The sequence below is a fragment of the Pseudopipra pipra genome, chromosome 5 (assembly GCF_036250125.1).
Source record: "Pseudopipra pipra isolate bDixPip1 chromosome 5, bDixPip1.hap1, whole genome shotgun sequence".
Taxonomy (NCBI): domain Eukaryota; kingdom Metazoa; phylum Chordata; class Aves; order Passeriformes; family Pipridae; genus Pseudopipra; species Pseudopipra pipra.
In genome coordinates, this window is record NC_087553.1 from 40,880,735 (window position 1) to 40,893,543 (window position 12,809).

The window sequence follows — 12,809 nt, forward strand, 5'->3', positions numbered from 1 at the left end:
GAATTAGTATTCCCAGTACATATTTAAAAATCAAGAAGTAAGCTAAAAATAATCATATCAAAACAGGGGTAATCAATGGTCCAATTTTTTCCTGCCCAGTTAACTTTATTATGTTTGCATGAGTGCAAACCCACATACTATTATTATTTCTACTATATTTGAAGAGTGCTGGAAGTAAAATGCAGTGGATTCAAAAATAGGTACTTCCCAAGTGCATTTGGATGATTACTTACTTTGGTCAAAATAAGAAGAGGCTTAATTCTGATGCAGAAATCCAACATTCCTTTTTAGAGTGGTCTGATCAGTAAGTAAATCAATCAAACAAATTTAAGGAAAATAATGCGTGCAAGTCATTTGCCTATCTAAGCAATACACAGGATCTTAATGGGGTTTTTATTAAAAAATATACTCTTCTGCTCAAATTCTGATTACCAACTGATTCTTATAAATCTTTATTCAACTTGCATATACTTATATGGGAACAGGGTAATGGACATATATAAAAAGGTTCAATGAATTAATTTTAAAAAGGAAAACTATATTTTTGTGACCTTGTTTTTACTTTTTAAGTCTGAAAAAACCAGCAGTACTACCTAGTGATACTGAGACTTTACAATAAAGTTGAAACATGCTGCTAGTTTTAGCTCTGAAGTGGTACTGCTTCATGCAGGATAGTTAAGGCAATATGTGTACTAGTGTCTAATTGAAAAGAAAAAGATTTACAACTGGATTGTTCTTATCATCAAGAAACTACACCTTACTGTGGTCCAACAGAGAAACATACATAATACACATATGGATATTTCATATCAGTTTATTCTGTACCACATCTTCCCCTATTTCTTTTAAAGTGAGAGTATAAATCTTTAAATGTCACTGTGAGTACTGGTTTTCACAGAACCTGCTGGATTGCTTGATCCAGGAAAGCTCCTTTCACTCCATTAGCTAACCATATCATTAAAGTTATGGTTTGTCATATGTACATCCACTTCTGGATCAGGGCTGTTAGCATTAGATAGTAGTAGTAATTGATACTAAACAATATGTCTTCTTTGTAGAAAACTCATGATGCCTCTCTAATCTTAACAGATTTTGTATGTCTTAAACATTCAGAAACACTGAGCTCTGATCAGCTCAATGTGCTGAATATTGTAGGAGATACGGATAATAGAGTAATTCACATACATTGGCATTAATGATACTAAATTTCCTTAAAAGAGTAAATTTAATCTACTCTTAAAAAAATGAAAAAGTGTGACCAATATTTTTCTGGTAGGCACACTAGCTGAGCATCAGCTTTATGGCTGTTTGTTAAAGTAGGTAGAAAATAAAAACCTTTTCTTTAAGATTTAGGGTAAAACTTGAAAATTGCAAATGCATCTAGGTAGCTGAGGTCCCAGTCTCGAAAGGCACTTGGAGGACATCTACACTTGCCATGTGCTTTCACATTGCAAGTCATCTGTTTCTGGCACAACATCAAGTCTTTCACACCCACAGTGCAAAGCCTGCTCATAGCTTTTAAGGACTATTTCTCCCTCACCCTACAGTTACAAAGATTTAGTGTTAAGGATGGTGAGGCATGTAGTGACTCAAAACTTGCATCCATTTTAGGAAATATTTCTAAGATTATTGTGTCCTGTAAAATGTAAAATGCCAATGGCTTTAACTCAGTTGTTACTTGAGGCACTTCTGAGACTGCACACTGGTTGTTTTCCTTCCCTCCATCCTGCTGCTGTTCATTCTGGCTTCCCTCTATGCTTGCCAGGAATTCATGCAACAGGTAGATGTTCTGTGAGATGCTGGATCCTGCACAGATTAACTCTTCAGGTCTAAGCCGGATTCAGGAGAGGTAGGATCATATCAGTGTGGAGACTTAAGGTCACAAGCAGTGGCTCCAGATCTTCCATCCCTCAAGGCGGATCGATTTCATGAGCTTGCCCTAAGCCTCAAGAAATGAGACACTTCTGCCCTGCAGTGGAAATAGTTCCACCATAGAGGTCGTTACCCCTCATAGCTGTAAGTTCATGACTGGGTCAGTACTGGCCTGCCATTATTTCTGGGCTAGTGAGGATGTATGAGACAATCAATCATGGGGCTTGTGTGTGGATAATGGGTATAACTAATGTGCCTGAAATAGCAGCTGGCTTTCAGATAATGGGCTTCCCAAAGCGCGCTAAGTGTCATTAATAGTATTCATGGCTGCAGGTCGCTTGCCAGTAAAAGTAAGTAAATACATTCATCAGAATTCAACATAGACAAGCATTAAAATGAAATATGTAGGAAAGGCACATAAAGAATTTCAGGGGGCAAATTGAGATTGTTTTGCATGGGCTGTTCTCTAGTACTATGACTTCAGAGACATCTGGGCGAACCCTGACAGGGTGCTGAACAAGGAACACAGTGCCTGCAGCAATAAAAACCATGAATGGCAGTTACCACGGTCTGGATTTGTTTCCTCCAGGTCTTCCTTAGTCTTTTCCCTAAGCCATCCTCATCCCAGGATGCCTCACAGTCCATTCTTTTTTGTAGGTTGATCCTGAGCTTTTAACTCCCTGGGTTGTTCCCAAAGCTGCATTCCTTTTCTGCTGCCGGCTTTATGTCCTTTCTGTAAAACTCTGTTCAACCATGTTGAGAACCATCCATTAAAATGAAAGCCTTTCCTATGCTGACCACAGAAATTAAGTGGAATTCTAGAGCGTTCCTCCAGGCAGGTGGAGAGCCCTGAGTGATGGGTATCATGAAGGTCAGTGCACCTGAGAGGGACTGTACAGAGGGCTGTGGTCAGTTGCACCAAGTCCAGCTGGAGGCCAGGCCCTAGTGGTGATACTGGGACCAATACTATTTAACATCTTTAATGACCTGAATGATGGGACAGAGTGCACCCTCAGCATGTTTGCTGGTGACACAAAACTGGGAGGAATGATGGACACACCACATAGTTGTGCTCCATTCACATCTCGATAGGCTGGAGAAATGGAAAAACAGAAGTCTCATGAAGTTCAGAAAGGGGAAATGCAATGTCCTGCACATGGGGAGGAGTAACCCCATGTAGTGTTATATTCTGGGGCCTGGCCGGCTAGAAAACTTGGTAACAAAGTGCCTGGAGATCCTGGTGGACACCAAGTTGATGAGGAGGCAGCAATGTGCCCTTGTGGCCCCTCCTGGGCTGCATTAGGCAGAGCCCTGCCAGCTGGTCAGGGAGGCGATCCTTCCTCCCTGCTCAGTCTGGTGAGAGATACCTGGAGTGCTGCATCCAGTCCTGAGCTCCCCAGTGCAAGACAGACACGGACATACTGGAGCTGATCCAGTGAAGGCCTGAAGATGATTATGGCCTTGGAGCACCTGACATATGGAGAGTAAAGGTAAGACCGCTGGAGCTGGTCAGCTTGGAGAGGAGAAAGTTATCTGAGGGATCTCATCCATGTGTATAAATACTTGACTGGAGCAAGTACACAAGATGGAGCCAAACTTCTCAGTGGTATTTAGTCAAAGACCAAGAGACAATGGGCACATATTGAAATGCAGGCAGTTTAGCTGAAGCATTAGAATAATCTTTTTCCTGTGAGGGTAGTAGAACACCATCAGAGATGGGAATGCCTGCACATATGAGAGTCATGCATGGAGTTTTAGTACTCTCAGTAATTTCGGCACATTGGCATTGTGGATATATTGGTTAGGTCTTCAGATACATCAAAAATCATTAGGTTCTTTCAGATATTTTTGAATGTTTTCTTATATCTGTTATTCCTGCTTACTTATTGAAGTATTTTTTGCAAAGATGAAAATTTTAACTACTTCCATTTTTTTTAAGCCTTTTTCTAGTTAATGCTTTATTTTATTTATACTTCAGTATCATCACAAAAAGGCAGTAATAAGTCGGGCTATTTAATATTTGCATAATTTGCTTTTTTTCATTAGATTGGTAATTGTGTAGCGGTTTGCAGCTGATTTACACAACTCATTTTTGTGCAAACAAAACAGTTATATGCACTAATTAGAGCACTTTATTTTAGCAGCACACAAAATCTCCAAATTTTGATCTTGGGTACCTATATCAGTTCAGAGCTTAAAACTTCAGCAGATGTTTTCTCTTTTTCTTGGAGTAGGTTACAGAAACAGGAAGAGGCAAGTAGGTAGTCCTAGGAAGTCCGCTCTCTGTTTGGCACAAGGATGCTGTCATGAGCAAGAATCTACATACCATCTTCTGCTTGTTTGCTTGTTTCCTGTAGTTCAAGGATCTGAGATAAAACATTAAAAATGTTGTCTTTTAAGGGAAATAGAGAAAATCTTCCTGCCTCCTCAAAACATCAGATGGCTAAATCCAAGGGCACACAGACACATAAAAGGGCAACAGATAAATTGCAGGTTCGTAAACATACACAGTCCATAAAACTCCCATTTAGGTACCTAATTTTCTGATCCTGAGCATATATGGAATTGCTGTCAACTTGCCTAAACTAATTGTGCTCATGTTTTGTCTGATTCCTAAATCTGCTTGGGACTGACAGACCAGGTAACCTGACTCTTAACTTCCTGAAGGGCCCATTTCCACAGGCAGGCTCAGACATCCTCCTCCTCTGCTGAAATCCCTCACTGTGCCAACATGAGAGATTCATGGAGCCATAAACAGAGCAAGCCAAAGGGACCACGCCTTCTGCACTGTCCTAAGGTGAATATTCCCCAGTGAGGCTGACAATAACTGGCTACCACTCTGTGGCAGGATGTCCAACTATTTTTTCCTTCACTTTTGTTAATGAATCTAAATGTATCAAAAAAAAATATCTATTGTTGGTGTACTCCATGTGTTTCATCTATGGACCTTTTGATCTGATGTTCAGGGATGTGACAATCTTTCAAGATAAGGTTCCTTTTCAGTTAAAGGAAAATAAAGAGAAAATAAAAGAACAGTGGGCAGGGAAGATACTGCTGTATAAAGTGCATCTCTGGTCTGCCCAGTGCTCAGTTCTGGCAAGATTGGGATCAGTTTTTAATGAAATCACATTTTAATGTGACTTGTACCGATTTATGTAACTCTTAGTAAGAATACAGTCCCAGGCTCACACTGGCGACCGGTCCATCTAAAATAATCAGAACCTACCCTTCTACCCAGATGGCAGAGCCACCAAGAGCAATGTGGTAGGCTCAAGCATTTTCCATCTATTCAGAATGGAAGATGTGGGGCCTTTCGGATCCAGAAATGTGTAGAAGTTGCAATATCTTAATATTATCAAAGTTATTTTAGGTAATTTTTGATTTTTATTTGCAGGAGAGATTTTCCTTGCCACCTTTTAAAGATCTAATTAATCAAAAATGTGTATGGAAACATGTCAGTCACTTAGGCATGTCTCATAACTTGAAGGTAACTGGTGGTGCAAATCTGCAGTTACTGAGAAATTTTGCAATCGTCCAGAAACTGAACCCTCAGTCTGACCATCTTCATATTTCTCCTACCTAGCTTTCAGGGAATGCATAAGAACAGGAAATTAAAAAAATGAATCTCTTCTTTAGAATACTCATGAAATAAAACCTTTCCTTGGCAATATTATACTTCTTTTGCTTTTGATTAATTCTAGGGTCTTACTTACACACTTCAGATGACCTCCATACTACAGCATCAAATAAGAAGAAAGGGTAGTTCCTTGAAAATCAAGATTCCATTAATTTAAAATTCTCTAAGGGAAAAAGCTGTAGATAGAAAAGAGCTGGCAGGAAGTTTATATGCTGCCAGTGTGCTATATTTGCCATAAAATGCACATCTAAATCAGGTGACTGCTTTCTTCCATTACTAGCATTGGGATATGAAGAAGCAGTTGTTCAGTGTAAAACAGCTCATGTGAGTAAGAGAATGCAATTAAATTATCTTGAGCCAGGCACCCATGAAAGCTTCTCCTGTAGCAAAGAGATGGGGAATCATAGAGTGCCATTGCCTAGAATGATTTATTTGTAAAGTCCTGCATAAGACAGAGAGAAGTATGCATATTCCATTCAATTATGCAAATATTGTCAGCTATTTAATACATAGTATATTTATTTCTGAGAAATCAGTGATATTTAGAAAAAAAAGACTTATCCCTCATTTTGAAACACATTTCTGGAGGAAATCCAAACCAGCAGCTGGAATTTTATGACTCCTGCAGAATTCTGAAAAATCCCACATTCAGTCCTAAGGAATTGTTACTCACATTCAACGTGATGACACTATAAAAAATAGCTAGAAAATGGCTTATTGTGGACTGAAGAGTAGGGCAATCTACTTCTTAATTCCTCTGACCTGCAATTATGCAGAATTCCAGTGCTGGCAAAAAATTGGCTGGAGGATCGGAACTACAATTTCAAGGCTTAATGTTTGTTTTTCATTCATAATGGAAATGCCAGAAGTAAAAGCTGGACATCAGAGATTGTAAGATTTGTAAGATTGTAAAATATGTAAGATTTAGGACATGGATGACACAATCATCTGAAGTTTTATTTCATCCCACAGTACTTGAAAGCCCAGCTTTCATAGAAGAAATAGCAGAGGTAAAGTAGCTATATGACTTCTAAACCACTTCATTGCCTTGAAACCTATTCTTGGCTGTGTATTCTCCGGGAACTCTTGGGACAGTTTTCAGCACCTGCTCCTTTTGTCGGTGCCTGTTGGGCTTAGCAACTGCAGAGTCTTGTCCCTCTCCATTTTCTCTGAACCTGCTTGAACACCCCAAAGGCATCTTCTGGAAGCTTTGCCCTGTGAGCAAAGACTCTGGCTGGAAATCTTTATTTTATAGTGCTTACAAATTCCTACGCATACTCACATTTTTCTTTAGAAATACCAGTAAAAAAACCCTCAACATTATTTAAGTAAAAGGACTATGAAAGTAAGGCGAATATTAGCATAAACATATCTCTTCTTCAATAAAGAACACAAGACTGTCGTTCAGATATGCAGGAAATCCAAATTTAGTGCCACCAATAATGAAACAAAAATATCAGTGGTCACATGACTCAAAGCTGACATAAACCCGGTCTGACACTTCTAACTTGGTAAAATGATTTTGGTTGGTTAACACCATGTTGCTGGGTTTTGTTCTAGATCAGGTATCACCTGTCCCCTCATAGGCTGCAAGAGAGTTGCCAACGAAAGCAACTCTTCATCTCATACTCTTAATTCAACAGAAATCCAGGATAGACCTACTCTCTGAATCACTGATCCTGCAGCATTACTGATGATGGGATTGTGGCCCAAGTGCGATGCAGTAAAAGCCAGGAGCTGCAGCTTTCATCAACGGGATTTTAAACAAGGGGTTTTCATAAGGAACAAGACACACATTCTGCTTGAAGGGCTGGCACAAAGTCAAGACAGAAGAATGCTGTGTCAGGAAACTGTCATATTTACAGTATAAATTAAAACTAGGAAACCCTTCAAATCTTCATCTGAATAAAGAGTTCACATGTAGTTGTTTGACCACATAAAATGACACAATTTCTATAAATGTGAGGAAAGCACTGACAATATAAAAATAATCACAACATAATTTTTAGGCAGGATGAAGCTCTTATTGCAGTCCATGCCAAGAAGTGCCTTGGAAGATTAAAAAAAAAGTCACCTGTACTACTATCATTATTTTCAAGTAACATTCAAACCTGCCACTTTGAATTTTTATGGTGGTTGTTTTTTCCCTGTAAAAAATAAAAGGAATACTTAATTGCCGCAGCATTACTCATATTAGGACATGGTTGTGTCAGAAATAATTTTAGTGGGGAGATTTGAGGTCTTTTGGTCAAATGGTCGCAAGGAATTGGCTTTAATAGTAACAGAAATCCGACCTGTCACAATCGGGTCCTGGGCTCTTTATGGTGCAAATTCTTGTTTATTTGATCAGGGGGCTGTCGGTGCCGTTCCACTGGAGTTTGCCTCTGTTTTAACTCCTTATTCCCCAGCTTTCGCACACCTACGTGCAGGCAAACTGGCCAGTCGGGAATTGCGGAGGAAAAGGGACGAGCCCATTCCAGTGGTGCCTCCCTGAGGCGGGAGCCGCGGGGCGAGACGAGGGGCCGGCGGGTCGGGCAGCACACGCCGTCCCCGTACCTTGGGCGCCCGCAGGGGCCAAAACTCAGACCCTTGCACGGGGTGCAGTTCCACACCCCGCTGCCGTCCTCGCGGCCGCGAACACTCGTGGCGCGGCCGCGCCCGCAGCCCCCGACCCTGCGCCGCGGGGGGGCTCCGCGCCCCGTCAGCACCTGGCAGCCGAAAGGCGGTGGCGACCCCTGCCCCGCCCCGCCCCGCCCCACCTGGTCCCGCCGTGCTCGAGCGGGGCCGAGCGAGGCCGCCCCGGGCTCTCCATTGTGCAGCCACGAGCTCCAGCCACCTGCCGGCGGCGCCAGGGCCGGGCACTGCTCCGCGCCTCCCCTGCCTCCCACAATCCCCCCGCCCACCCCTCCGGTCCCCGGCTGAACCGGGGAGAGCCCTCGCCTTCCCTTCCTCCCTGCCTCCCGTCCCCCAGGCTGGCGGAGCTCCGCCGCCTCCCCTCCCCCGTCCTCCCTCCCTCCCACGGCGCGGCCGCCGCCCCTCCGCCCTTGCCCGCCGGAGCCGCCGACTTCCCGCTGCGCGCGGGTCGCCGCCGCCTCTCCCTGCCATGAGCCGCCCCCCGCCGCCGCAGCAGCGCTGAGCGGGGAGCGCGGAGCCATGCCGGGTTGGAAGAAGAACATCCCCATCTGCCTGCAAGCCGAGCCGGAGCGAGGTGAGCGCGGAGCACCGGGGGCGCCAGCCGCCCGCCGGAGCGGGAAGGCAGGCAGGCAGGCTGGCGCGCGGGGGGCTGCGGCGCCGCCGGGCGCCCCCTCCCCAGCCCATCCCCAGGGCACGGCGGCTCCCGCCCCGCGGTGGGACGGGCGGGCGGCCCCGCGCCTTCCATCTTGCTCCGCCGCCGCGGTCCTGGAGCGGGGGGCGTGCGGGGCGGTGGCGGCCGGGGGCCGGCACCCGCGGCGGGGCGGGGGACACACACTGGGCCGGGCCCCGCCGCTCCCGCCCTCGCAGCAACTAACTTTTCTCCGCGGTGCTGCCGCCTGCGCTGCCCCGGCCCGGGCTTCTGCAGCCGGGGGCGGCGTGAGCCGGGGGGCGCGGGGGTGCTCCGAGTGACTTCGGGAAACTTCCCCGCGTGTGGCTCTGCCCCGGGCCGCTGCTGGACCTGTTTCGTAGCTCCTCGTGGGACGCCGGCACCCCGGGGCCGCGATCGCCCGCTGCGAACTGACAGCGATCGCGCCTCGGTGCCCAGCAGCGCCCGCAGGAGCTGCCCCGAGTCCTGTCAGCGGCCCAGGGATGGCCTCAGGTTCCCCAACTCCGTCGTACGGGTCGGTGCTGGCGGAAGCGAGATCATTTCTGGTCGCTTTTCAAAATAAACACTCTATTTATTCTAACAGAAAGGTAACTTTGCCCTTTCCTCAGAGAGGGCTTTTGTCACGGCAGGTGTTGTGTCACTTGCTCTGCCTGTAAGTCAAAGGCAAAAAGGCTCGTACATCATTTACACTCGGGTATGTCCGTCGTCTTATGTCTTTGATTTACAGTTTAATTCTATGGTAGCATTTGGAGTCCTGAAGTAGGGCATTTGGGTTTGGTTGCCGCCAGGTTGGGTAGCTGGCTGTCCTGCTAGGGACAACAATTCACCAAGTATTAAAAAGGAGGAGGTTCTGTTTGCTGTGTGGAAGAAATCTTGTTCCCTTGCATTGGAGGTGGAGGTCTGTTGCAGAACTGCTGCCCTGCTTCTGACTAGTAAATCCTATTCCTAATGGGAAGTTCATTGCAAATATATGACATCATGAAAATAGTCACTGAAATGGGAACAGGCATTTCAGCTGTGAAAAGCAAGATTTTTAGTCTTTACTCTTAGTAAATACATCATTACTGAAATCTGTGGTCATATTTCTTTATGTCAGGAATCTGTGTAGCTGAGGAATCACAGAAACAGGATGGATGACAGTTGTCAAAATATATCAGATGCTTTTACAGATGAGGGAACTTCAGAAAGGGTCTTGTCTGGCTATGTCAGAAACTGGAAAGATTTTCTCATATTCTGCATTACGGTTGTGTCATGAGCTGTAACGTGCGGACTTGTCGTTATTCAGAGTAAACAATGGTGGTGGTTTTGCTCTGATGGGTTTAATGCCAGTTAGAATACTGATTTGTTAACAGTTCTTGTTTGTTCCTATTTCTATTTAATCTCTTTCATCCTCATTATGGAGCTGAATAGATTTATATGTTAATAGTCTTATCGCTGGTGCTTTCCTTTATTGTATTTTGGTTGTGTAAATAACTGTGCCTAAAGTAAATTATTACCTTCTGAAGTATGTTGCATTGTACAGTGCTCAAGTTTAGTTAGTAATTTAGCAGGATTCCAGTCACTGGAACTTTTCTGATTCAGACTCGGAAAAATATTAAATAGTCAAAATAGTTAATCAGTGTTGAATTTAATAGTTCTTGAGTATGAAGAATAGATGAAATAAAGCTTTCAAACTAGACAGAAAAACAGCCAGTGTAGTGATGAAATGGAGGTGCATCTTTAGCTAATGTAGGAGTTTAGTGTGGCAATTGAGTAAAAGGCAATTACAGATACAGTTAAATTCTGGTTCAAAGCCAGTTGTGCTAACATCTCCCTCTTCTGTTTCTAGAAAATATTTCCATTCAGTTACTCTGCAGAACATTTTGTGTACATCGTGCTATCAGAAGACTTCTGTGAATGTAAATAGTGTTATTTTAAACTCACATTGTAGCCGATAACTTTCTGTGTTTTCGATATGGAGTAATACTGGGTGTGAAATATTTACTAATATAAATTCCTTTTATGTCACATATACAAGCCTGCTTACATATAGGATGTAGAATATCCATTTATCCGTCCTAAGTGCATGTGTATATTGGATAATAATACTCTTATAGAATATAAGAATAAGAAATATTTAAATGCACATGTATTGTCTTTGATTTTATGTTTCTGTGATCTGATTGTTTAAACCAGTGTTTTGTTCCTGTGAGAGGAGCAAGGCTTTATTCATCCCCATGAACACCAACAGGACTGACTAGTTGTGATTTTGCTGTATAACAACACAGACCTGCTAAGTTAATTTGACACTGAAGTGTCTCTGTGGTGATCACTTGTAAAACCAACTATAAAATGAAAAGGAAAAAAACAACCCATCCAAACCAGAAAAGTACTCCACAACCACAAACCAAACAAAACCTCAGAAGATAAGTGAGTAGCTAACTAATACCAGTTTATCCATGTGCTTCCTGCTGTCTTTCCCTTTTAGGGAAGCCTCCCCTGCTGGTTTTATTATATCCATGGTTCATACCCCCCTTCTCTGTCATAATAAACAGGTACTGTGCAGCCTTAATTTCAAGTCTATTTGTAGCAGCAGATTTGAACTGGAAAACGTCGGCACTGGAGGTGCTGGGAAAACTGGGAAGGGAAAGATTTCCCTCTGGTGAACCAGAAATGGTTAGTACCAGAGCATCTTTTCCCCTCAGTCCTCATAGGCTTCCCTTCAGCAGCTTCTCGAGAGCTCTGTCTAATATGGATCCTGGGTCCTCTGCGTGCTCCTTGTAGGAAGCTGATTGGACCCTCATGTCCTCAACTGTGGAAGAGAGAGAAGTTCTGGGCACTAAGATGTGAGACCTGAGAGGTGGGTGGATTTGTTAGAGAGGATGTGGACGTGAAAATCTTGCTGTATCCTCAAGGCGCTGCAACATAAAAGTTTCACTGGGTACTGATGGTCTTTGTCCAAACCAATGCAGCACTGCTTTGGGGAGCACTTCAAGGCTGTTGCCTCACCCCTGATGCTCAGTTCATCTGGTACGTCTGGATGGCAGTGCTACTGCAGTAGAATGTTCTGGTGCGAGGGATCAACTTAAAAACTATCCAAGGAGCTGCTTTGTTTTGATGTGGGGAGCTGCTGGGATATTGCAAACAGTGATAACCTTGTGCAGACACACTGGGTTTGTTCCAGGTAGGGTTATTTTAGTGCATGGGTATTCTTGTTTGCCCCTTCTTTGCATCAGAGCCCCCCCATCCATATTGAATACCTACCTCAAAAAGTCCTTAGCATGCAGCCTGTTGTTGTTGTTCCTACAAGTCATGTGCTGAAATAGAGGTTATCCAAAAACTTGACAAAATCAGAATTTTGCTGATGGAAATTGGCCGGTCTTGCTGAAATGAAGTAGCAGAGACGTGGTCAATGCTGTTGGCTCACCTTGGCAACAGTTGATACCCTGAGTGAAGGAGAGTAACCTGGGTTAACGTTCCAAGCATCAGAGCACATGCATGCATGTCGGGTTTAGCATTTATGAGGGTGCTTTGTGGTGGAGAAGATTCTCTTCTGAGAGGTGGCAATCTGTGGTATTTCAACAAGTATTTTTAGATGTCTTCACTGTGGAAATTATGCAGGATACTTACATCAACTAAAAAATCATATTGTGCTAGTTTTCAGAGGCTAAAACCATACTTAAAATATGAAGTGGATAGCTCCTTTTTTGTGCATGCTGCAGCTCAGTTAGTGGTGTTCTGCTGCCTGCTCTATAATTGAACAGTACTCTGCAGTGATTATGCTGCTTCTGGCTTCCACCACCACAATTATCACAAAGAGTTGTTTCCTTTAGAGAGCGGGAATTGTGTTCTGTGTTGAGCAAAAGATCTGTAAGATATACCTGATGCAGTAAGCCCTGTCGTTTCTAAAACGACATGTGAAGATGTACCAGTATAAGAGAGTGTCTGTAAAATTCTGGGCACACTTCCCTCCTTCCCAGTTTTCTGCCTGAGACATTAAATCAGATCTTGTTGTAAACC

The 12,809-nt window shown here is 43.7% G+C and overlaps 1 protein-coding gene and 1 long non-coding RNA gene across 3 annotated transcripts in view; one reads left to right on the forward strand and one right to left on the reverse strand.

The window, feature by feature from the left end:
• Positions 1 to 3,867: 3,867 nt before the first annotated feature.
• On the reverse strand, positions 3,868 to 8,260 carry LOC135414697 (uncharacterized). Of its 2 annotated transcripts, XR_010430785.1 has the most exons (3): positions 7,804 to 8,260; positions 7,168 to 7,319; positions 3,868 to 4,238 (listed from the first exon to the last, which is right to left on the reverse strand). It is a non-coding gene; the product is annotated as an uncharacterized LOC135414697 (long non-coding RNA). The 2 variants fall into 2 exon arrangements; XR_010430784.1 differs by having other exon boundaries at positions 7,168 to 8,260.
• Positions 8,261 to 8,329: 69 nt separating this feature from the next.
• GRIP1 (glutamate receptor interacting protein 1) overlaps positions 8,330 to 12,809 on the forward strand; it is a 314,452-nt gene continuing 309,972 nt past the window's right edge. The window contains exon 1 of the mRNA XM_064655739.1: positions 8,330 to 8,717. Within this exon, the coding sequence (XP_064511809.1) occupies positions 8,663 to 8,717 (55 nt within the window). The 5' untranslated portion in view covers positions 8,330 to 8,662. The remainder of the gene's footprint in view (positions 8,718 to 12,809) is intronic.